The 25,987-nt window shown below is 35.1% G+C and overlaps 1 protein-coding gene across 1 annotated transcript in view; it reads left to right on the top strand.

The window, feature by feature from the left end:
- The window catches only part of TRAPPC10 (trafficking protein particle complex subunit 10), a 144,115-nt gene that overhangs the window by 104,274 nt on the left and 13,854 nt on the right, over positions 1-25,987 (top strand). The window contains exons 8-19 of the mRNA XM_044669231.1: positions 549-669; positions 2,093-2,220; positions 3,712-3,788; positions 5,318-5,409; positions 10,039-10,179; positions 10,525-10,637; positions 12,007-12,521; positions 15,015-15,156; positions 19,023-19,181; positions 20,326-20,555; positions 22,648-22,748; positions 25,051-25,177. Of these exons, the coding sequence (XP_044525166.1) occupies positions 549-669; positions 2,093-2,220; positions 3,712-3,788; positions 5,318-5,409; positions 10,039-10,179; positions 10,525-10,637; positions 12,007-12,521; positions 15,015-15,156; positions 19,023-19,181; positions 20,326-20,555; positions 22,648-22,748; positions 25,051-25,177 (1,946 nt within the window). The remainder of the gene's footprint in view (positions 1-548; positions 670-2,092; positions 2,221-3,711; positions 3,789-5,317; positions 5,410-10,038; positions 10,180-10,524; positions 10,638-12,006; positions 12,522-15,014; positions 15,157-19,022; positions 19,182-20,325; positions 20,556-22,647; positions 22,749-25,050; positions 25,178-25,987) is intronic.

Genomic DNA, 25,987 nt, shown 5'->3' with positions numbered 1-25,987 from the left:
GCCCCCCCAACAACACTTCCCTTTCCCCTTCCTTTAGCCCTGAAGTTATCACTCTTTAAGAGCTTGTTAGATTGATGATATGGTCGACTTTGAACATTAGATATATATTAATGCTATACTAAAAACTTTGGAGTTATACAAAAAAGTATATAAGTCAAGACTTTTGCTTTCAAAGTAACTTTGATCTATTTGGGAATCACATGACCATACACATGAAAAATTGCATTATAATAATATAAACCAGAAATGAGTGGTACAAATAAGTAAAAGAGTAGAAGGCTAGAGAGGTCAGGAAATGGATGAAAGAAGTGAACTTTGAGTGGAATTTTGAAAGATAGATGGGTTTGTTGATGGAAAAACATTCTGTGCAGAGCAGTGAGGAGAATCTCAATGTGAAGACAGGTAAGCAGGGAGAAATACAAGAGTTGTTTTTAGGCAATAATGACATCAGTCATGATGAACCTTTTAGAGTTGGAGTGCTAGGCCCTGCCTGCACCCCACAGAACGAAGTAAGTACCCCTTATACTATGCTCTTCTCCCTTATCAAGTGCTGGGTGCGGCCCACCACCCACCACCACTAGCACACCCCACACGGGAGAGGGAGAAAGCATTCCCATTGAGCTTCTGGGTGGGTAAAGTGCAGAATGTCCTCAGTGAGTATAAAGAGGGGTAGGGAACTGGCACAAGTGCTCCACTCCCCTCTAGCTCTGCTGCCTGTGAGCTACCCACCTTATCCCCATGTGCTCCCATTGGGCTGCTGGGCAGAGGGATAAAGGATGTGAAAAATGTCCTCAAGCACAGTGGAGAGGGGGAGTGGAGCAGCGGCTCTGCCTGAGTCCCTTTGCCTTTCTAGTAACAAACTGGTAGGGGGGAGAGGGGTTGGCAGGGGGACATCCATGTGCCACAGAGAATGCTCTGTGTGTGCCTTAGGTTCACCATCACTTGTCTAGATGGTTTGAGTAGGTCCATGGTAGGTCATAAAAGTTGGGAAGGTATTCTGGGACCAGATTGTAAAAAGACCTGAATATAGTACCCTAAGAAGTATGGACCTTTCTATGCAATCGGGAAGCCTTTGAAGCTTTTAAAATAGGAAAGTAATATAATAAAAAGTAGGTTTTTTTTTTTTAGAAAGATTAATCTGGTTTCAGTATGCAGAATAGATGGAATAAAGGAGAGAATGATGGCAACAATATCAAAGCTACATACCAAAGATACGCTTTTACAAAGATCTTTAAGCCTTTTAGTAAGTTAAGTTATGAAGGAACTCATCCAAATGGATAATCATTTGGGAGGGATTGGTAGATTAGTACAGTTTAAGGTTACTCTATAAAATCTCCTTTGGTTTAGTAATTTTATTTGATCATTCTGACATCTAGAAAGAAATAGTGTGTTATGTTTATCCACACACTCATAGGAAATGAAGTTCATTCCTCTTCTCCCATTTTTAATGTTCCAAGGACAGAAATAAAAAGAGGACTGTGTGCTCCACTATAGTTCTTTCCTTTGGATTTTTATTATTTCGTTATCATTCCCAAAACTTCAGCTTAGAGTGAATTTTATTTTATAAGGGGCAGCATTAAAAGAATTACATAGTCTTTTTCTGACTACTTAGAAACAAGAAGAAAAAAATGGGGTAATGGGTGGTATTTAGGGAAGTATGTCAGTAAAATCAGTTATGGGTTCCTGGAGTTGATAGCATCATTAACATAGGTACTCTATGACACTACATCTTACAGAATGGTCTCAAAGTCCTGCAAAGATGTTGGAAATGTAAGACAGCCTTTCAGAAAATTAGTAAAGAAATCATTAATAGCTTTCTGTCTATTTGCAGTGTCAGTGATATACTGAGCAATTTTTGGTGATCATTTTAATTGTCCAAGAATTCTTCAGAGGATGATATTTGGTGACTACAGTATTTTTAGTATTATCCCTTTCATTTCCATCATAGCTTTCCTTGCAGGACTCTGTTGCAGAAGAGATTGATAACAACATACTTTATAAAGTATTACTAATTGCATGATAGATTTTTATATTAAAATTATTAAGCTCTGTACTTTTAATAATACTTTGAAGTATAAATTTACAATATGAGTTTTTCTCAACAGCTAAAATCCTTGGGTTATCTCTGTGGACTTGTATCAGAAAATGGACCCAATTCAGAAGATCTTAATAGGACAGTTGATCTCTTGGCAGGTTTGGGAGCTGAACGACCTGAAACAGGTACTATTGGAGATGTATGTGAAGATGTAAGGGCCAGTTTTTAGATGTAATTTGGAATGTTAAATCTAATTGCTGAAAGCGTACTTTAAGTAGTTCAATAAATTTTTCTTTTCAGCTTTTTAATAAGCTTAATTATGACAATTATCATTACCAATATCATGAGAACTTAGAATAAGATTTGTTTAGGTGTTCTGGAGCCAGATCAGATGGTGTGAATTTTTTACATCCCATGTATGAGTTTAAAATACTTGAAAGTTGTTGCTCTTTTTTTCTGAAGTACAGATAAGCTTTCTCTAATGACATCATCAGATAACTCATTTGATTATGTTATGTTCCAAGGATTAGTAGCATATTTCTTGGAGAGTGCTATGTCTTAGAGCAGATTTTTAGTAGCTGATAGTGTATTGCTTTACCATTTTCTTCACCCAATATAATAAAAATACCCACTAACGTAGAATTGCACTTCTTAAGTTACTTAATTCTCATAAAGTAACTTAATAATAAACTTCTCTTAATTGTAATTCAGTAAACCATGCCACCTAGAGAGCCAGCTTTCAAGTCAGGAAGACTACAAGGACCAAATCCTACCTATCTTTTTAACTATGGACAAGTCCCTTAACCTCTCAGAGTCCCAGGCAACTCTCTGAAACTGCTAATTACATATGAGTTGCTGATTTGCATTTAGTGCAGGGAATTTCTACATATAAAGTTCCATATGGTGATGAAATCACATCTCCACATTCTCTTCATTCTCTGCTCCTTGTCTCCAAAGGAAAGGCTATTATTTTAATAGGATCTGGTCAAACACTATTATAAATAATAGTCAAATTCTTAAATTTTGTATTTTGGGTTGTTAAACAGCAAACATGTTAGTTATCATCAAGTATTTATTGCGGTTCAGTCATTTCAGTTGTGTCCAAATCTTTGGTTGCCTGGTTACACAACTTGTAAGGGTCTGAGGCTAAATTGCACTCTATCCACTATGCTACCTAGCTGCCTATCATCAAGTTTTTTGAATAACTAAGATATGTATTACAGATTATCCAATGACAGGGTGAAATTTTGCCTTAATTGGAAGAGCATGTGTTTAGAATTGTTTTATATATATATATATATATATATATACTTAGCACTTTTGAAATAACAATGTTATGCTGCTGCTAAGCATCCTAAATCAGACCTTGTTATTGTCCTGTTGAAAATAAATCATTGTGTGAATGACTTAGGTTACATTTTTAGTTTTTTAATTGGAAGTATCAGTAATGTTATACTTCAGTTTTCAGTACTACTAAAATAATCACTGAAATTACTTTAGTATCACTAAGTTTTCTGAATAAAGTCGAATGGCTTAACCTAGCTCCTAGTTTTAAGGCTATCTGAAACCTGAAGGATTTAAGTTTGATTTCCTCATTGCCTGCTTTGAGAGTAATCATAGATGTAGCTGAACATAAATAATGAAGATGAATAAGTAGTCATTTCTTTTTGTTTAAGCCAAAACTGCACAGAGTCCATATAAGAAACTTAAGGAGGCTTTATCTTCAGTAGAAGCTTTCGAGAAACATTACTTAGTAAGTATTACATTGTGTAAATCTATGTGCTGAAGAGAAAAATAATCTCTCAGGGCACTAATATTCCTGGGGTAATGTGTCACATACCATTTGAATTGTGAATAACTTAAGTAATCAGGGAGCTACTTCTGCTTATCTTTTTACTGCCCTAAAAAGTTATGGAGAAAACACATGAATTGTTTCTTTTGTCTTTTCATAAATATTGTGAAGATAAGATTAACACTCCTCTGTCTTTTTTTAGCTAATCAAATCAATAACTTAAAGTACCCCCTACTTGCCATTAAGTACTAGAGTTCACCAGTCACTTACTAGAGTAAGCTCACACCTCCAAAGGCCACTGGCAACCCCCAAACTCCCTCCCCCACCCCATGCTAGGCAAATTGAAAGACTACAATTGGTTTCTGTGAAGAAGGGGGAGTGACAGGAAGTGACATGGAAAAAAGGAACATAAAAGAAGAGACCAGCATGGTCAAAGGACCATTCCTTTCTTGGCATTTAGAGTCAGTGGCTGAGGCTGCGTTGGTGGAACTCTGGCTGACGGACATGCAGCCTTCTCCAAAGCCAAGGCAGGAATCTCAGCCACTCACCCAACAAGCCAACACAGGATCCAGGGGAAAAGTCTCCAGAAAAGGAATGGTCCTAGACCTTGCTGGTCTCTTCTTTTATGCTCCTTTTTCCATGTTACTTCCTGTCATTCCCCCTTCTTCACAGAAACCAATTGCAGTCTTTCAATTTGCCTAGCCCTAGAAAGGGACTGGGGGCTTGGGGGTTGCCAGTGGCCTTTGGAGGTGTGAGCTTACTGTAGAAAATTACTTGTGAACTCTCATACTTTAAGTTCTTGATTTGATTAGCTAAAAATAGGCAAGTTTTTATCTTCACAGTATTCAGGATGCCATGATTTCCCCAGAAACAACTGTAAGCATTTTAAATTTTATTAAAGAGATTTGCTCATTGCATAGATTTGTAATAGTGTGAATAGATGCTGTATGATTTTTCATATTAAAATAAAATAATTTGGCCTTATAAAATATAAATTAATGAAAAATTTTACTGTTATTTCCTGCAATGGTGTTACCTAAAGAAGAGATTTAATCTGGTTAGACATCTAGGCCAACTTTTATCATAGCTAACTTTTCCAGAGTACTTTATATGAATAATCGGTATTGCTATGAGAAAAAGATCTCTCTTTTAGTGTTTTGAAATTTTCTCTCAAATTAAAAAATGTGCAATTAAATTATGAGTAAATTCAAATGCATCAAATAGCAAACAAACACTAAAATCATTTTTAGTTTAGTTTCTTTGGCAACCTAGCATTTTATATGAAATTTTAAGTTTTTTTACTTAATTTCTTCAATATACATTCCTATTGAGTATTGGCCACTATAAAAGAAAATCCTTCAGAACCATTATACAAAAACTTATAGGAAAAATATGCAGAAACCTTTAAAAAATGTGATGTGCTATATAAATGTAAAGTGGCAAAACAATTCAAGTAAATAATTGTGGGATTTTTCCCCCCTTTTACATAGGATCTCTCTCATGCTACAATTGAAATGTATACAAGTATTGGAAGAATTCGATCAGCTAAGCTCGTGGGAAAAGATTTGGCAGAGTTTTATATGTAATTCATTTTAATCCTTTTTTTCAATTTTGACAATACTTGGGCATGGACAAACATACTTATGTTGTGTGTGTGTGTATATATATGTGTGTGTGTGTGAGTGTGTATATATATTCATTAATTTATTCACCATTTAGGATCTTTTTAAAAATTCTTTTAAAAAAATGGAGTGTCAGTCACACTTGGTAATCTCAAGACTGGGAAGCTTATATGTTCCTGAGAGAGCAAGAGTATGTCATTTCTGGTTTGAAGACTAAATACTTTTGATTCTTGGGCAAAAGAACCAGGCCAGTACTGTAGATTTCCTTCAGAGTTTAGAAGTAACCCATCAATGAAGAGGAAATATAAGGAAAGCCAAGGAAAAGAAGGGAATATATATATATATATATATATAGTGTAACTAGAGGAGAATAAATATTGAATTAACTTTTCTAGTCATCTTATAAGTAGCTTATAGTTTTGACTTATTTTTTTATATTTACCTATTTTAATTGATACCCTTTGTTTTTATATTACCATCATTTCCAACTGTATCTCCCTTTCTTCCACCCCTAGCGATCTAGCCTTTTTAAACAATGACTAAAGAAAAGAACAAAAAAAAAATCTTTAATTGAGTGCATCAGGGCAGCTGGGTAGCTCAGTGGATTGAGAGTCAGGCCTAGAGATGGGAGGTTCTAGGTTCAAATGTGGCCTCGGACACTTCCCAGCTGTGTGACCCTGGGCAAGTCACTTGACCCCCATTGCCCACCCTTAACACTCTTCCACCTAGGAGTCAATACACAGAAGTTAAGGATTTAAAAAAAATGCATCATCCATTTCTGACAGTATATGCAATACTTCTCAATCATAGGCTGCCACCTATGCAAAAAAGGCTGAAAAGTTACTTTCATTTTTCTCCCGTGTTTTCATTATCCTACTCCTTTCCTTCCCTAGAGTCTTCTGACCTTGTGATATAGATATACTTCTGCATTCTCAACAGTTCTGCCAAATAAGGGTTAACTCTGACAGGTCCTGCTAAGTTAGAAAAGTTTCAGCTAAAAATAAAATGCTTCAGCTGTGGTCTGGAGACAGACTCCGTTTGGTGTCTATAGACCAACTCAGTACAAAGAAGCTTATTGCCCCTAGCTGATTAATTCTTTAGCCATGGCAGTGTATGAAACAAGCAAAAGAAATGCAAATGGCTTTCAGTCTTATGTGTTTCCAACCTACCTCCATGGCAACCATAGTAGAATGGCTGAAAAGAAGGCACAGGGTTCTGGGTGCTAAGAATTTTATAATTTTTAGTCAGTCTATAAACATACGCTTGCCAGTTAATACTATAAAGGTGAGATTTTTGTCCAGTGATCGCCAAAATGACTATTCAAAAGAACTGAAATACATCACCACTAAGACTCGTAGAGTAACTGAAAGACAAGAAAGGTGCAGCTAAGTGGAGAGCTGCTTCACAGGTTCTCCCTGATGAAAGAAGCAGAGGAGTTTGTAGAGGAGGTTTCATCATTTATTCAGTAAGAAACATCATTTCATGGGATGCTTAAAACATAAGCAAAAAAGACCAGTGTGAACATGACTGCTTCTTATGTACTAACAACCTACTTCAGAGGACAAAGTAACAAATGCTACACAGAATTATTAGCTAGATTCTCCAAAACAAGTCAAAATATATTTTTATACGTAATTCAGTGGCCATGGGGAGGATTGTGAAAAGTGTATTGGAAAATATGGATTTAGTTGAAAAATTAAGAGGTAAAAAAGAAATGTTTATCCCACCTATCATAAATAGTTTTTTCATAAACTGATAATAGATGAAAAACAATTTCTTGATTTTCTTTAAAATGCCTGTTCAGGTCATTTATGCATGCATGAAATACAAGAGTAAATCTGATATTCACTCTTTTTTTAAAAAAAATTTTCATTGCACTTTTTAAAAATATCATAATTCCATCTCTACTTGCTGTCCCCTCAGAGAGGATAGTTATTATACTGATGAAGAGAAGAAAAAAAATAAAACAGTAGGACAAAACTAACTAATAAGAAAGCCTTACCAGATGTCCAGTACTAGATCTTAGTTAACATTAATCAGTTAATGAATCCCCTGGAATGGTCACATTATTCAAATTTGTATTGCATATTTTCACCAGACTGGAACTAATTACTTTATTTTAAATAATTATAACTTCAAATAACACGGATTCACCCATAGTCCCCTTTCTCCACAGAGATTCAAGGGAGATACCTTCCAAAATCTCTTTTGGGAGGCTAACTGTGTAATAAGTGGGTAAACATGGCTAATAATAGAGGAGCTGGTGGTACAAGTGAGTCACCTGGGGCCTGGAAGCCTGCAACTACAGTAGTGTTGTGTAGCTTGAGCTGCGATGCCCAGTCAGTCTCCCTGCTACCTATAGGCTCCTTTAAGGTGGAGAGTGAGCACTCCCTGCTGGAGTGAAAGCAGAACTCAACAGGAAATGAAGCTCACACACTTCCTGGATACAATGGATGCTTGCCTTGTACTTCCTTCAAAGTCAACTGGTTGTTATTCTCTCCTCTCCTTAGCCCCTTAGCCCAAGATGATATGATAACTACAGAAACTCACAATTTAAGGTTAAGGGTTTATTTTAACACAGAAGGGAAAACTGAGGTAAAAGGGTATAGGGCTCTTGAAAGGCTTTTGCTAGGGGCGACTGGCAAGTGATGGCTATGAACCTAGAAGGTAAGGTCAGGCTGCCCTGATGTTGTTAATTGGTATAGGGATGTCCCTGTTGCTAGGCTACTCTAATCTAAATCCTGTCCACTTTCCACAATCCAAACATCCCTTCAACCTCCCGGGGTCCCCAAGTCAGGGGTAGCTGGGTGTCTGGGTGAGGTCAAGGAAATGAGAATCCCCAGTTTGGTTCTGCAGGGGTTTTTATAGTCTTAGCTCAAACTGTCAGCTCCTGGGACTGGCACCTGCCGGGCCAGAGTTCCATTCTCCTAACTGATAGGATTGCCATGGGTAATTTGCAAATGCAAGAGATCTTGCATAAATCCTACATTACAACTATAGCCACATTATTTAGTAGAATTTAATTTTAATTGTTTTGTTGTTATTATTATTATTTGCATTATTATAATCATTGGACATATTTTTCCTGATTCCTTTTCCTTCACTTTTCATCAATTAACACAAATCTGTACATCCATTTCATTATTCATTATATTCCTTGTTTCTTTTACTATTCTAATATTCCACTACATTTAAGAACCAGGATTCATTTGCCATTCTAATAAATTGGTATTTACTTCATTTTCAATTCTTTGTTGTTCCAAAAAGTGCTGCTATAAAAATTTTCACAAATAGTGGCCCAGATGTTTAAGTGCAGTTTTGAGCTATTAAAGCTTTTTAATCTCAACATTTAAAACTGTATTAAGATATTTGAGATAACCTGTATTTATGGAACCTTTCTTTTTTTACTGACCTTCCCTGGGGTTTAGACTTGGACCATATAGCCCTGGTTCATAGGGAATGGTTATTTTAGTCACTCATTTTAAATAATATCAAAAGCATTTACTTTCAGAGTATGTGCTTCATTTAACTAGTATGATCAGATTAGAATAAAATTTAGTTAGCAAAAGACTTTAGAAATAGTCTAGACCCCTTTATTTTGTGGACAAGGAAACTGAGACTTGGAAATTTTAGCTTCCCAATGTAACAAAGCTGGTTTATTTCAGAGCTGAGACTAGGACCTAGGTCACTTGACTGTTCTGTCCTTTTTCTCTGCTTCCTGATTCATGATTACCCAATGTAAAGTCATAAAGTAGTGTCTTTAAAATGTCGTTGAAGAATTTAGCTCAAGTTTGAAAAGCTGAAAATATTCTGTACCTACTATTTATTGCAAATAGTCATCATTGAAGTATTTATTCCATTTTAGGGTTCAGTTAACATTGGTATTGATACTTAGCATGTGGAAAAAACAAAGTTAATGGTAATTTGAGAAACTTTAAAAATTACTTAGGTTAGAAATATTTTCTGATTGTTTGATAAAATTAAGGAATTGAGACTTTGCTACCTGCTAAAGTCAGCTAGAAATATTAAATACTTTAGATGAGCTTTTCCTTTATTCTTTGAGATTAGCAATCTGCTATTTACTGAATCTTATCTCTTTGGTTGATATTCATCCCCACCTTCACATGAAGGGTCTATTTGGAATAGTGGGGAAAAAAAGACTGAATTACAAGTCAGAAACCCTTTATTATAGGCCTAGCTCTACCCCTGTTTAATTTTAGACAAATAGTTTAAATTAACTTAAACAATCTGATCTTTATTTTCTATGTCAGTCAAGTTTAGATAACAATGGAGATTCTATTTATTTCACTAGTTTATTGTGGGATAATTAATATGAAGACTTTGACATTTATAAGGTGATACACAAATGGAAGGTGGGTTGTTATCATATTTGATCCTATGACATTACCCACCTTGGATTTTGGCAAATTAACTTATTTGTTTATGCTGCTTCACTTCAATTTAGGAAAGCAGTAAAGAGAAGCATGTATTTGCAGTGAAATGGTAAAGGGAAAGTATTTTAAAATTGAGTTTTCAAACTTACTTTTACTCAAAATTTGATTAAAATTCCTGTTTGTTTCCTTTGCAAGGAGGAAAAAGTCTCCACAAAAAGCAGAGGTCTACCTTCAAGGTGCATTAAAGAATTATGTGGCTGAGGGGTGGGCATTGCCCATCACACATACAAGAAAGCAGTTAGCAGAATGTCAAAAACATCTTGGACAGATTGAAAAGTATCCTTTAAAAAATTAGATTATCAATTTCTGGAGTATAAGGATGTATTGATTTAATATATATGATGGTTTTGTCTTAGATACACAGGTGTGAAACAAGTGCTTTTTTATGGTAATAAGGCCAACATCCTAATTATTTTTCTACCGATACTATTTTGGAAGAAATGCTTTTAAATTATCATTTTTAATTCACTTTTTAAAAAATAAAGGATTGGCTTCCTGAAAGAACTTATCTTAGCTAAACTTAATGAATGCTAAAGTATTCAGAAAATAGATTTATGCTTTTAAACAATTCTTGAAAATAGCTATGGACTTCTTTTCATTCTCCTTAGCTCTATTTTCCAGCTATCTTCAGACAAGCAGCCTTTTAGCCAGTGATAGTCACTTAACAGAAGATGAACGTAAACATTTTTGTCAAGAAATACTTAACTTTGCCAACCAACAGAAAGAAAATCCAGGTAAGTAAAGCCCAATTAAATTGTAAAAATCAGGTAGTAATGGATTTTAAAACCTTTTAAAAGGAAAATCATCTCTTTCAGATAGTCTAGAATTCTCATTTACATGGTAACTAAACTTGCCAGTATCTGGTCAGATCTTATTAGAATGAAATTCTGAGAATAACACTATTTGCTCTGAATTTTTTGTTTCTTTTAGTGTATGCTTCAATTAGATAAGCAGAGTTCATTGGTCATATTAGCTATGTCTGCATGCCCTTTGTTGAATTATAATTCTCTTGCCAAAATGCATTTGGGTGCTTTTCAGTTTAGTTGAAGTTTATTGAGTGTTTTTGTCAGTCAGTGAATATTAAGTGTGTAGTACATGAGAGGAACTCTACTAAATACTGGACTTAAAAAAAAAGTAAAAGCATGATCCATTTCCTTTAGGAGCTCAACATAGGAGACACAAACTTGTTAAATGAGTTCATAAATCCAAGTTATATACAAAGTAAACAGAAGATCATCTCAGAAGGAATGTACTAGTATTGAGGGCACTGGGAAGGGCCTTTTTGGGAGTGAGCTAAGGAAACCAATATGCAAAGATGAAAGGCACAGAGAACAACTAGTGAAATGACATGGAGATGGAGTGTTGGATGCAAGGAACAGCAAAGAAGATTAGTTTTGCTGGATCATAGCATATGTGGAAGAGAGTATATAGCATATGGAGGCTAGCAGGATAGGATGAGGCAATGAAAAGGGCTTTCAATACATGAAATCAGGTAATCATAGAAATGAAATTTAAGTTTTGATTGAGGGGGAAAGACCATGGAAGAGCATGAAATCATTGTTTCAACCAAAGTGGGGAAATCTTTGCTTCTGTTTTTGTCCTCTCCAGGTTTGGTAATTTTCTGCAAGAAATATACATTTCATCGTCATGACAGAGGCATGTTCATTTTTTCAGCATTGCCTGAAATTTAGTTCTATGAAAGATTCTGTTTGTGAATGCATTTGAGGAAAAGGATTACTGATTTGTTTGTTTTATTTACTTGATTTACATTTATGGCTAAGGATAGCTTGGAAGCCATGTTATCTTCCAAGCATATGATTTCAAGTAGTCGACATTACTTCCAATTAGCTTTAAATAATCAGTAAGCATTTATTATGTGCTCATTGTCTTCTGAGCACTGTAGATGTTGGGAATACAAAGACAAAATACACTTCATACATTTTAGGGTATGAGGTTGGGCTGGAATCTAAATCCAGTTCATTAAAAATAATACTTTGAATTCAGGGGCTCTAGCTTCATAGATTACATTAGCACTGTCTCTAAAAAAAACACTTTTGTACTTGTGCTACTTAGAAACATAATAATTTTATTTATAATTTGCAGGCCTCAAAGTAATGTTGTCTATGCATTCCTTTGCACAACTGAAACATCTCCACTTTGATCCTTCAAATGCTCTTGTCCACGTGGGAGGAACTTTATCTATTGAGATTACCTTATTAAGCCAAATGCCCATCTCAGTTCAAGTAGAACAGATTGCTATCAGTGTTCACTTCAGCGTTGAGAAAAACAGCTACCGTAAGACTGCTGAATGGCTTACCAAGCACAAGACATCTAATGGCATTATCAGTTTTCCAAATGAGAATTCAACTACTCCTTTCTCCCGAAGTAATTCACCTGCGCTGGAATTATACGAGATGTATGAGAGGAGCCCCTCAGATAACTCCTTGAACACAACAGGGATCATTTGTAAAAATGTTCACATGCTACTACGAAGGCAAGAAAGCAGCTCCTCTCTGGAAATTCCTTCAGGTGTGACTCTAGAGGATGGGGCACACATATTAAAATGTAGCAATGTAACTCTGGAACCAGGGGTCAATAAAATAATATTCAGAACTCAGGTATGTTTTAAAATTGGTAAGTTGAATTTAAACTGCTAATACAAGACTGCTGAGAGACAGCATGGCCTATTGGAAATAGTGGCTAGCCTTGGGAGTTACTTGGGTTCGAATCCTGTTTGTGTCACATATTGACTCTAGGCAAATTACCTAACTTCTCCATGTTGTAGGTAACTCTCTTAAGACTATACCCTTCACAGGGGTGATTCAGTGGTTAAAGAGCCAGGCCTGGAAACCTTGGGTTCAAATCTGGCTTTAGACACAGCCTAGCTGTATGACTCAGGGCAAGTCACTTAACCCCAGTTGGCTAGACTTTACTACTCTTTTGCCTTAGAACCAATACTTGGTATTGATTCTAAGACAGAAGGTAAGAGTTAAAAAAATTACTATAATAAACTATACCCTGAAGAATAGTTACTCATCTACATTGATAGTTCCCTAATGAACTCACAGGTCCAACTCAAAAATAAAGACCTAATTCTGCTAGAATTTTGGTTTTGTCCTTTTAGATCATGTTTATTAATAACTGACATTTATCTCAAAAGATTTATATTATTTGTTGGCCAAATTAGAAGATTTTGATAACTTTGTCTTAGTTACCTATAATACTGCAGTGTAGTTCTATATCAGGGTTGCTGTGAATTGAGAATTTTGTTGAAATAGTTGTATGAATATACGTAGAAGTCATAGATTTTAAAATTGGATGGACTTCAGAAATTTAAATTTCAAGGTAGAAGGGACTCTTGGGACCCAGCCCATTCATTTTACAGATGGAAAAATATAGATCCAGGGCACTTGCCTCACAGATGACCAGTGGCAGAGCCTGAATGTTTAAGACCCATCTTCCACTTCCACTTTGTTCCATTGAGCCATGCAACCACTTGCAACTGCCCACCCTACTTTTGCTATTCCTTACTGGGTCTTCCAGTTATTCCTAGGGTGTTATTACATTTTTAAACAAAATTTAAATTTCTCTTGTTAAAAAAAGATTTTGTTTTAACAAGTATGTGATTATAGCACTTAAGTGAAATCCAAAAACAGAATAATGTTATATTCTCTAAAAGGGGGGGAAATAAGTGTTTTTATAACAACAGTCACCAAAAAAAACCACCCCAATTACTTGTCAAGAATCAATCAGTGGGGGGCAGCTGGGTAGCTCATTGGATTGAGAGCCAAGCCTAGAGACGGGAGGTCCTAGGTTCAAATCTGAAGTCAGCTGCGTGACCCTGGGCAAGTCACTTGACCCCCATTGCCTACCCTTACCACTCTTCTGCCTTGGAGCCAATACACAGTATTGACTCCAAGATGGAAGGTAAGGATTTTTTAAAAAAAAGAATCAATCAGTGAACTTTCATTAAGCACCTACTACTCATCAGATGTTGTACATACAACATTCTCCTCTGACTCATTTGGATAAAAATTGCCCAATTTATTCAATATGTTGAATGTAATACAGTTAGACCATCCCTCAGAAAGAAAGGATAGGTATTCATTTATTGAGTCTCAATTTGTTTTTCCATTTTGAAGTAGGTTTTCAGTATCTTTACTGAATGTCTCTATGTTCTTTAAGAATAATTCTGTCATGGATTTGCATAAATTAAAAATATAACTTCTGGAATATTTAAACTTTAAATCTAGGAAATTCTCAGGCATCATGGATAACTAGAGTTGGAGCTGAATACTAGAGTTCAAGTGAATGAACATTTTTTAGCTATGTGACCCATGAGCAAATCATTTAACCTTCTAAACTAATGATCCTCATTTTCCTAACCTATAAAAGGAATTAAGATAATACACTTACCTCAGTGGGTTGTTTTAAATAATGTACTTTATAAACTGTAAGGCACTACTTAAATCCTTACCCACCATACAAGTGCTTTTGTTTAGAAGAGCTGATATCCAGAAATTCTGGCTGTGCCACTTGATACTTGTGTGACCTTGAAATGGTCATTTAACCTCTTTGGGCCTCAATTTCTTCATCTATAAAATAAGAGAGTTGGATTCCGGTCCCAGCTTCTACCTCTAAATCTCTTATCCAATGATTATTCAGGAAAATAGGAATTATCAGCCTGGAAAAGAGAAAAAATTGCATGGTACATATAATTGATGGGACCTGATAACTGCCATCAAGTATTTGGACATAGGAGGATTATTCTTTTTCTACTTAACCCCAAAAGACAGAACTAGACTTAATGAGAGATTGCAGAGAGGCAGACGTCCTAACAAGCCAAAGAATATAGGCTTCATAGGTAGCTAGTAATTTCCCTCTCCCTTGAGATCTTCAAGGGAAGGCTAGGTGACTACTTAAAAGGTGCATTATGCAGAGATACTCATTCAGGAGTGGACTAGATGACCTCTGAGGTACCTTCCTACTCAGAATCTGGGCATATATGTATGTATGCATGCACACACACACATATAATATATATAAATTATAGAGATTGTAATTTAGAGATTGTGAATAACTTATCAAATCATGCATTATTTCTGTATTAGGCTAAAGAACCTGGAACATATACTCTCAGGCAGATGTGCACCTCAGTGGGCCAAGTGCAATTTGTTCTTCCTCACATCTATCCCATAGTACAGTATGATGTCTACTCTCAGGACCCTCAACTAAAAGTGGAACCACTGACTGGTAAGCATATTTAGTTTAATCATTTTTAGTATGATGGTAGAAGAAATAAGGAGAACAGATTATAAAATAAACCTAAAATTGGGTTGTTTTGGTCTTTGGGTTTCCTTTTTTTTACTCTTATCTCTGCTTTTAACAGTATAACTGACAGTTTGAAGCATAGGTTGACCAAAAAACTTAATGTCTTTCCTATCTTCTGAATTGTCTTTCTTATTCATCTTAATGTCAATGATTGGTAAACTGTATTGTATATGTATCATGTTATGCATATATGAATGAGTACATGCCTACTATCTACTTATATAAACTTTATACACATTATAGCCAAAGGCTATGCTTGTCAGCATCTAAGACAAAGGGGCAATAAACAGATTTTTGAATTCTCTCTTTACAATGAACATGCTTAAATTATTTCCTTATCTCCATTAGTGACTGTTATAAATATGTCTCGTGCTCTCCAGTTGGAACATAAATCTAGATATAGCTATATCACTATAATTGAACGAGCTATAACTTTTCTTAACAGATATTTAAACCATAAAGAGAAATTATTTGCATATTTTTTCTGTGTCCTTGCTGGATATTTACTGACATTTGACTGATCTTTAGCAACAGATAGAGTATATTTGTGTGTTTGTGTGTATGCACACATGTACCTATCTGTGTACATACATATACATAAATGTACACACATATGTACACATAAAATTTGACCAAGAAGAAATTTGCTAAATTTAGATTTAGTAACACCAACTACAATGAAAGTTTTATATTAAAAAAAAACAACTAAAATGTCACAGAAACTTAATCAGAATTATCATGAATTTGTTCAGATTAGATTGGGAAAACTGTATGTAATGCTTACTTCTGTGATCTTATCCATGTGGTATTTTCTTGAATGATACAGATTGCAATGCATCAGTACCTTTTCCTCCCATGTGATTCTTGGATTATGTCATCACATAAATCCTTCAAAAGGTTTACACTCAAAATATGAGCACCATCTATGTCATGTCATTATATGTATACAATTGCAGAATTCAAGCTATTTTTTATCATCTTTATAAAGGGAGATTGATTTATCTCCCTTTCCAGTCTGAATTTACGCTGCTGCTTAAATGCAACTTGCAATTGTAATATGCTGTAACATATTTATTTTCACCATATAGCTCTCACTTGCCTTCAAATAATATACAATTTTTTTTCTTTAGAGATTGTGGTATTCCAGGATTTGTCTCAGTGTCACCTGCATGGTGTTATGCAGGCATTAGTAGAAAAGTTTGGTTGTTAAAAAAAAGAGAGACATTGTTTCAAGAATTTTGGCAACATTAACAACTCTTTATAGTTTGCCAAATGCAATTTAGGCTATTTCTCCTGAGTCCATTTTTTTGTCTGTCGGTAGGGTCCATTCAATTGAATATCATCTGAAAAATAAGACATTTTTTATACAGTTGGATGACTAGGTAAAAGTCTTTTGAGTGATTCTGCATCACATTTTGGACATTTTGCAGTGTTCAGGGCATGATACAATCAGCACAATGCCATCCACAGACAGGAGCAATCCAAAAGGAATCCCTTTTCCGTTTGGACTCTGTGCCAAACAATTCTAATTGACATTGAAAAACACCATAGTGAACATATTTCCCTCTTTTTATGCCTCATTTGGTATATTAATATAGACTTGTTTTTACTATATAAATTTGCATCATGCAAATTTGACTTTATATGAAATCTGAAAGAATTTTGCATTCCCCCCCAAACACCTATATTAACTATACTGTAAAATATTATATTCTCTCTTTGACCCTGCCTCTCAGCTGTTCGCTTCATGGTCTCTAACTCACTCCCACCTAAAAAAACAAAAACAAAAACAAAAAGCTTTAAGATGAAAGCAGAAAAGGGAGATAAAATCTAGGGATTGGCTTGGACCTCTGGAACAGAAAGGAGACTTTGCCCCATTCCATCCACATGTTCAATCCTTACTTGTCTGTCTTCCATCCTTTTGTGCTACAGTACTGGATGTCTTTCCCTGGCCATTGTGTGTCATCTGTCTTCACATCTGTCTAGCCCTTAAGTGGTGCCCAGGCCTCTCAAATGTTTCTCCTGCTCTCAATTCTCTTTTCCCAGGCTTTCTGTATCCTTGAACCATATGCTCACTCCTTTCTCCTTCCTTTTCCTGCATCCATAGGTAAATTCACATTACATAAAAATCACTTTATATATACATGTCTCTTGAATTCTCCACCTATTTAAAGCAGATGTCTGCTTCTATATTTCTGTACAATGTCTGTAATCATTGAGAGTTTTTGAACAAAGTTTTGACAAATGTTTATTATACTTATATATTAAATGGTTTACGACTGGTTTCAGTGTTAAACAATGTTGTTATAGTTTGGCATTTAGGATTAAGAAGTCTAGGTTCCAATATCAGATATGTCACTAAGTAACTCAAACCTTATACAAATCATGACATTTTCTTTAAGCTTCTGTTTCATCATCTGTGAAACAGGGATTGGATGAGACAATTTTTAAGGTCCCTTCTAGTTATAATGATATCTAACCATTCTAGAAATCATACCAAGTTGTTAGTGCTAACCATTGTTAGTCCCTTCTTTGCTCTTGTTTAAATGCTTTTCATGCCACTTTCCACCAAATATCTTCTACTTCCCAGTGCTATTTAATCTCTTGAGAAGAATCCAGTCTAGAACTCTTCCTTAGGTTGCTTCTCAAATCTATTAAGCTTGACACTTGAAAGGAAATCCTAAACATAAACACTACTTTTTTAGTTACTTTATATTCCATTTCTTTTTTTTTCCTCTCAAAGTTTCTCTTTCATAGGATGTTATTGGCTTACCTACACCAGCAATTTCACCTTATCAGTCTCCATTAAAATTCTTCATTTCAGGATTTTTCCATTCTAAGCAAAAGGTGGTTCTAGTTGTCTCATGCTTATATTCACTGACAGCATATTGTCCTCCTTTCTCCCATTCATAGGGATGGGGAATGGGGGGTAGATGGAGTTGGGGAGGGAAGAATAGAATTATGTGAATAAATATATTGCTGCATATGGAATTAATATTTGTTAATTTGCTTACATTTTAATGCAGAAATAAATATAGCCATATAGATACAGGCCTAATTTTTGTCCTCAAATCTGTTTCACATAAAAACTATAATCAGTGTTGTTATCCAGCATATACCCTTTCATAGAAATTTCATTTTAAAGGTATGGCCTAAAGGGAAAAGGACCTACTTGTAAAAAATATTTGTTGCATCTCTTTTTTGTGGCGGCAAAGAATTGGAAATTGAGGAGCCGTCCATCAATTGGAGAATGGCCAAACAAATTGTGTTATATGAGTCTGATGGAGTACTGTTGTGCTGTAAGAAATGATGAGAAGAATGATTTCAGAAAATTCTGGAAAGACTTAAGTGAACTGATGCAAAGTGAAGTGAATAGAACCACATACAAAATGACAGCAATATTTTTTTGTTGAACAATTGTGAATTATCTAGTTATTTTCAGCAATCCAAGACAATCCCAGAAACTCATGCTGAAAAAATTCATTTGCCCTCTAATAGATTCTAAATGCAATCTGAAACATACTATATTTCCACTTTCTTCTTTTATTTTCTTTATTTGCAATCTTTTTCACAAAATGACTAATATGGGAAAATATTTTACATGATTGCTTGTAAAATCTGTACCAGATTTCTTGCCTTTCTCAGGGATGGGGGCTGAAGGGTGGGAAGGTGTGAGAGAATTTGGAACTCAAATTTTCGAAGAAAATAAATGTTAAAAAGATATGACCTAGATGTAGGGACCAATTCAAATTATTATAAAGCAATTGTTGGGTTTTTTTCCTTTCCAGAAAGTCTTTTGGCTGGTATTCCTCAAAAAGTCAAGTTTACTGTCACTACTGGCTATTATACAATAAAAAATGGGGACAGTCTACAGCTTAGCAATGCAGATGCTATGCTTATTCTATTCCATGCAGAAAACAGAGCAATAATCTATTCTAATACCAGAGGTAAGCATTCAGTATTAATTCATAATCATGTTATAGAGAAAATATGGGATTTTGACTTCAAAGAAAACAGCATAAGTATATTCTAGCTGTTAGTTAACAGATGTAATATTATCTTCTCATTTCCATCAAATGATTGTGATCTTGTACTGCTAAATTTATAAATTTATAAACCAGATTAAACTAGATTATTCAGTGTACTATAGCTTCCATGCATTTCATATACTAGAATGGTACAACCACTTTTTTTTTTTGCTCAGGTAGCTCCCCAAAAAAATACATACAAAAGATGTTACAAAATCAACTTTATAGCCAGTGCTATATGTGGCCATATGCTTACAAAATGAATATCCTGAAAAGACCCCTAGTCATTGTTTAGGTCAAAGGTTATTGATGGGAAGAAGAAAGGCATTAAATTGCTTTTTGCTATTTATTGTATTTATAGAGTAATTTTAAAGGTGTATGAAATAGCTAAGAAATCACTGCCAGTGCTGCCCAAGGACTGAGTGGACACCTTGAAAATTCTTTTCTACAGGCTAACTTGTTAAAGTTGGAAAAACTAATAAAGCCACTTTATGATGACCTTTAGACTTTGCAGAATTCTCTTACACATTCTTATTTGGTTCTCTTGACTCTGTCATGGCATGATGAAAACTGATGCCTAAGACACTGTGCTCTCCATTTCACAACTAATTACTTCCAAACTCACATTATTAGCACCTAGACCTTTTAGTTTCTTGCCCATGCCACCTACTTTTTTTTTAAAGTGGAGTTTGCCTACTGCCCATCTCATCCTCCTACCTCCATTTTCAGTTTTCCCTCAATCCTCCTATACATATTTTTCCTCCCTTGGAAGTAGAATTTGTCATAAACATGAATTATATTCCCACTGCATTGTCTGATGTGAAGATAGCATTGACTTTCCACTTTATCTATTTGTAGTTAATCAAATCAAGAACTTAACAGTATTCTTACTAGAGTTAGCTCTCTTACCTAATGGTTAGCTAGCTGCTAAGTAGGGATATTTTAAGTTGTTGATTTGATTAACCAAAAGGAGAGATCACAAGTCACTTAGTAGTTCACACCAACTAGGAGAAAGAAATGAGGGTAAGGGAATGATTCTGAAACTGCATTTTGTGTCTTTTAGAGAAATCTTCAGAAGCATCACTCATGATTCAGTCCTCAGAGAAGGTCACCAGTGTGAGTTTGCCGATGGCTCCTGCATACCACATGATTGAATTTGAACTAGAGGTTCTTTCTTTACCGTCTGCTCCAACAACTTCAGGGGAGAGTGACAAACTAGGGAATAAAGAATCTCATAGGAAAAATAAGGAGAAACAGAAAGCTGGCAACTGCATGGTTACTCTAGACCAAAAAGTAAGATACAGGGTTTTAAACATCTATTTTTTAATATTTAAATATAGTCATGAAAGTATTAGAAATGAAAATGATAATAACTTCTACTTACCATTCCCATTAAGCAATTAGATTGTTTAAGTACCCAAAATCCAAAAGACTAATAACAGTCAAAGATTTAGCGGATTTATGATGCTCTCAACATCAGTTGTATTTTTCCACTTATCTCTGTTTATCTTCAACCCTTAGTCAAAGGGATACATATGAGCCAGCATGCAGCGAGAGAGAGAGAGACAGAAAGACAGAGAGACAGAGACAGACAGACAGAGAGAGAGAGACAGAGACAGACAGAGACAGAGAGAGACAGAGAGAGAGAGATTGAGTACAAATTCACGGATGGAAGTAGTTTGCCTAGAGCAGTGATTCCCAAAGTGGGTGCCACCACCCCCTGGTGGGTGCTGCAGTGATATAGGGGGGCGGTGATAGTATGTGACAGGGGGCGCTAAGTAATATTTTTTCGGAAAGGGGGCAGTAGGCCAAAAATGTTTGGGAACCAGTGGGCTAGAGTAATAACAGTTGCATAGGATTCTAAGAGTATTGGTTAGGGAGGCAACTTATACCTAACCAGAAGTATTGCTTTCAAGTAATTTATATGACGGTGAAAGTTCCAAGATAGTATATTAAAATGACAGACAGATAATATGACCTGGCGTGTTCTAGTTTTGTCTTCTGAAAATTCAAAATTGATGAGGAAATCTATATCAGGACATAATTTTTCTTTGTTATTTATTAGTAACTTTTTAATCAAGCACTTTTGATCACTGTATCAGGAGTCAGAGAACCTAGGTTTAAATCTGGCCTCTGATTACTGCCTGTGTGACCTTAGGCAAGTCACTTAACCTCCCTGGGCCTCACTTTCTTCATCAATAAAATGAGCCTCTGAGGTTTCTTTCAGCCCTAGATCTATGATCCTATGTAATCTCTAAAACTTTAAATAAAGTTTGATTTAAGGTAAAGTCTACTTAACATAGCACAGGGTTCAAAGTTTTTATATCTTAAAAATGCCAGATGTCATCACTGAGTTTGGCCCGTAAGTTAGTGGTATTTTTCAGGATGTACATATATATATTTTTTTCTTTGAATAAGTCCTTTTCTGGGTTATAATTTTTGTTCTAGAATTGTCCATATTCATATAAATATGCTATTTGTAGCCAGTTGTTCTTCATGCAATTCCAACACTGAAGTGCAGACAGCAAAGCAAGAGAAGAAAAAGATAAGAGTTATAGTCTTTTAAAATGTATTCTTTATATATTATTACATCATTTTACCTATACATACACATCTATAACTGTCTCTCACCAGATATAGTAATTTTCCCCCGAATACATTTTACTTGAAAGAAATGTGGTTAAAGGAGATCTTTTCTCATATCTTTTAGATCTCACCTTCACTTTGCAAAATAAGATTTAAGCTTAATATATATAGGCTATTTACCCCAAGATTCCAGAATAATAGGTTCAGTTAGCGTGACTCTTTGATGTCACATAGACTCAACAGTTAGATGATAGTCTAATTTTCAGATTGAATTGGTATGATTTGGGTCCAATCTAACAAAATGACCTTTGATTGTAATCTACTGCACATTTTAAAAAAAATTATTTTTGTATTATGTATTCACAAGCAGTGATTGCTAATGGCTTGCTGTAGTCACCTAGTATTAGCAGCAAGGTCCCTTTCACTGGCCATACATAAATATAAGTCACAAACTATGGTTACTCCAGTGGTGACCACAAAAATAAATATTTTCCTTGAAACCTGAGTATCCACATTTAATCAACATTTTTGTGATTGTAAGAATCTTTGCTGCTACTAGGAGGCTACAACAGATGCTCATTGGTGACATTTACACTGTTTTGGCAAATTTCATTATGTATTTTACTTGTAAATGAATCTGACTGTGGGCTCCTGTTTTTGGTGGCTTTGTTTACTTAATTTATCCAACATTCAAAAAGACAATGTTAGCAGTCATGAAAACTAAGTGGGGTTGGAGAATAGGGGTGGTGTTCTTTAAAGTCACATGAGTACCATGAATGTAATTTTTTCCCCCTTTTAGGTGTCTATTGATTGTCCATGGTCAATTTACTCCACTATTATTGCATTAACATTCAGTATACCTTTTAAGGCCACCCATTCTTTGCTGTCAGCCGGAAAACGGTAATTAAATATTAATGATTTATTTCTTTTCCCAAAATGTCTGAAGTGGAGACATTGCTTTTCCAGGCTTAACTGTAATGGAGAGGGAGGGGAGGAATGGGGCCTTTTTTTTAAAAAAAAAATCATTAATAAAGAAGGATAACTTTTCATCTTTGAATCTACTGAGAAAAATACCAGAGGGTATTCAGTTTCTCTATGTATGTAGGAAGTGACTTGGAAAGTCTTTATTAGCTAATATTTTTGTTTGTGTCAAAAGGTATTTTGATTTCTTTGCATTTTAATTTTGACATTTCCTTGAATTTGGAAGCTTCTATTACACATATTTTTCATTCACAAAACACTTTCATTTTATGTTGTTTAAATAAAAATAAAATTCCAAAGTAAAATAAAGCTTCCATTAAATCTGAAAAAAATAGTCATAGCCTCAAAGATGTAGGTGTGATGGGGACTTCAGAGGTCACTTTTTTCCCCAAATGATGAAACTAAGGCCCAGAGAGGTAAAATCACTCCTGGTAGTAAGTAATGAAACCAGGGATTTGAATTGATGCCCCCTGCTTCTCAGTTCTTTCTACTACTTTAGCTTTTTTCATCATGGCCATCATTTTCCACAAATTTGTTTTTAAAATATCTCTTAAAATGTAGTGCTTGAACTGAACATAATATTTTAGATTTGTCAGGTATTTATTTCAGGCAGAATTCCTTCATTCATTTTATAATGCCAAATAATCACCTTCTTATATTTGTCATACTTTTACACTTTTTTGTTCACTTTTTGGAAAAGTGGTAATGCTAGGTGTTCCTAGTTCCATTATCTCAAAAAAATTCAGGTAAGAGTAATGAATTGTAAGGAAAGAGACCACATTTCAGTGTGCTCTTCCTTAAAAGATTTTGTGAAATCACTTAACTGAGGCTGTTAAAACCATGTCCATGGGACCCCAAATTTCTTTAGTCACACATGGATCACCTTAGAAACCAAGACTGTTCACCTTGTTAACGAGAGAACTAAAGAGTTCCCCAAATACAAAATCTGTCAAATGAGGCCAAACAATTAACTTCTTATGTTTTTTACCTTTGTGATACAGAGATAGCTGTGATAGCTCTTATGTTTACACAGTGTGTGAAGGTCACTAGCTTCATAGGGTCTAAAAAGTATAATCCATGCCTGGTTACTTGTAGGAACCTGAATCAGTGGGACATTTTCTCCCCATGTTAGATCCTATTATGATTATTTCAGTTTGACTTTAAAGGACCCTTAGAGGTCATGTAGCATACTGAAGGCCAGAGGGGTGGATTGGCTGAGGCATCACACAGTTAGTGGTAAAGGCACAATCCTCTGACTCCAAACCCAGCTGCTTCTTATGAAAGTAGAAACATTTTTTAAAGACCTAGTGGATTAAATTGCTAAATCCATAAAATAGACCTTGATACTAAACATTTTAAAAGAAATATTGAAATTTTTGTTTTACCTTTCATAGTTCTTGCAGTACCTTTCTAGCCTTTTCTCATCACCCTCCATATATATACTCTATTCTTCATCTTAACCTAAAATGGGCTCCTTTGTCTCTTGCCTTTGTTCAAACCATTCTCTATACTACTCTTAACTCCCTCTCTCCCCATCTTCACCTTTTGAATTCTTATTCTTCCTCAAAGCCTAAACCAAATGCCACTTCCAGGAAGACTTTCCTGGTCTCCAAATAGAAAATTACTTTCTCTTTCAGACTTAGTCTTATAATCCTCTTGTTGTAAATACTGTGTATTATAACTATCTATAGAGGTACGAGGCCAGGACTAGTTTTAGCTAAACCTTATATCTACCTAGTGCTCTGTACACAGTAAGTGCCTAATAAATGTTTTGTTCATTTTGAAAATTAAAGCGAGATCTCAGTTTGTTATTGAATCCTTAAAATTTTAAGAGAATCCACTTCTGTTTTCTTTCCAGCATAATTTGGTGGAATATTTATTAACATTGACTTGTGAGGTTTGGGTATACAAATAGTGTTGGTGTAGTTAGAGGAAGCAGGGAGATAGGAGGAGTATTTTTTGACTTGTTTCAGAAGACATGCTTGTTAGGAAAAAGTTAAGAATCAACAAAATAAATGCATATAAAACTGGTTTGCATCTTTTTTTGGCCATTACTGTCTTACCTCAGAGTGTTTTGTAAATCTTATGTGAATATAATGTGTATTTAGTACTTGTTCCTTGGACTAGTGCCTTTTAGCAAGACAGAAGTGCATTTAAAATTCTTAAACTTTGTGGAAATTTTAATTTTCCCTAATATTCATTTTTTCCTTTTCTATTTCAGGAAATATATTCAAGTTTGTGTCCAGAATTTATCAGAACTTGGCTTCCAGCTATCAGACAATAACCTTATAGATACTGGAAATAGCCCAGATCTGCAACTAGTGCCGTTAAATACTAAGAGACAGCAGGTAATATTTTTCTCCCTCTGCTTTTGTTTCTCAGCAAAATAACCAGAGTGAGGCCGAAGCATGTGAAGTGCTGAGTCATATTCTCTCAATAGCTTGATGTTGCATATCAAATAATTGGCATAAATGTAAGCATATATTTTGTGGGGGGGGTTAAGTCAACTTTTTTTTTTTTTTTTTAATTTTAAACCCTTAACTTCTGTGTATTGACTTATAGGTGGAAGAGTGGTAAGGGTAGACAATGGGGGTCAAGTGACTTGCCCAGGGTCACACAGCTAGGAAGTGTCTGAGGCCGGATTTGAACCTAGGACCTCCCGTCTCTAGGCCTGACTCACAATCCACTGAGCTACCCAGCTGCCCCAGTTTAAGTCAACTTTATTTAAATTGATCTTTTTTACCCTACTATGGAAGTTTATAGTAGGCTGCCACACCTCTGTAAATTATAATTTTTTTTGTGGTCCCTTATGCTATATAGATTACAGAATTATAAACAATTGAACCTTTTTTGCCAGTCTCTGTGTTGCTGTGCAACTTTAGACAAATCGTTTTGTCTCTTGGTTTCCTCATTTCTAGACTGGGGATGTCACTACTTCTGCTACTTATCTTACAGAATTGTCAACAGAGTGCTTTGTCAATTGTAAAGCACTAACTACATCAGTGTGAGCCTTCAGGCTTCTCTTGCTGTGGTGCCTTTGGTTAGTAATGTGCTAGATCCATGGGAGGCATTCTATGAATGTTTAACAGTGAGAAGATAATTTTTAGCCTAAAACTTGGAAATAACATAAAGGAAGAAACACATCTTATTAGTGAGTG

The sequence above is a fragment of the Gracilinanus agilis genome, chromosome 3 (genome assembly GCF_016433145.1).
Source record: "Gracilinanus agilis isolate LMUSP501 chromosome 3, AgileGrace, whole genome shotgun sequence".
Classification (NCBI taxonomy): Eukaryota; Metazoa; Chordata; class Mammalia; order Didelphimorphia; family Didelphidae; genus Gracilinanus; species Gracilinanus agilis.
This window is presented reverse-complemented; position numbering and strand designations above follow the sequence as displayed.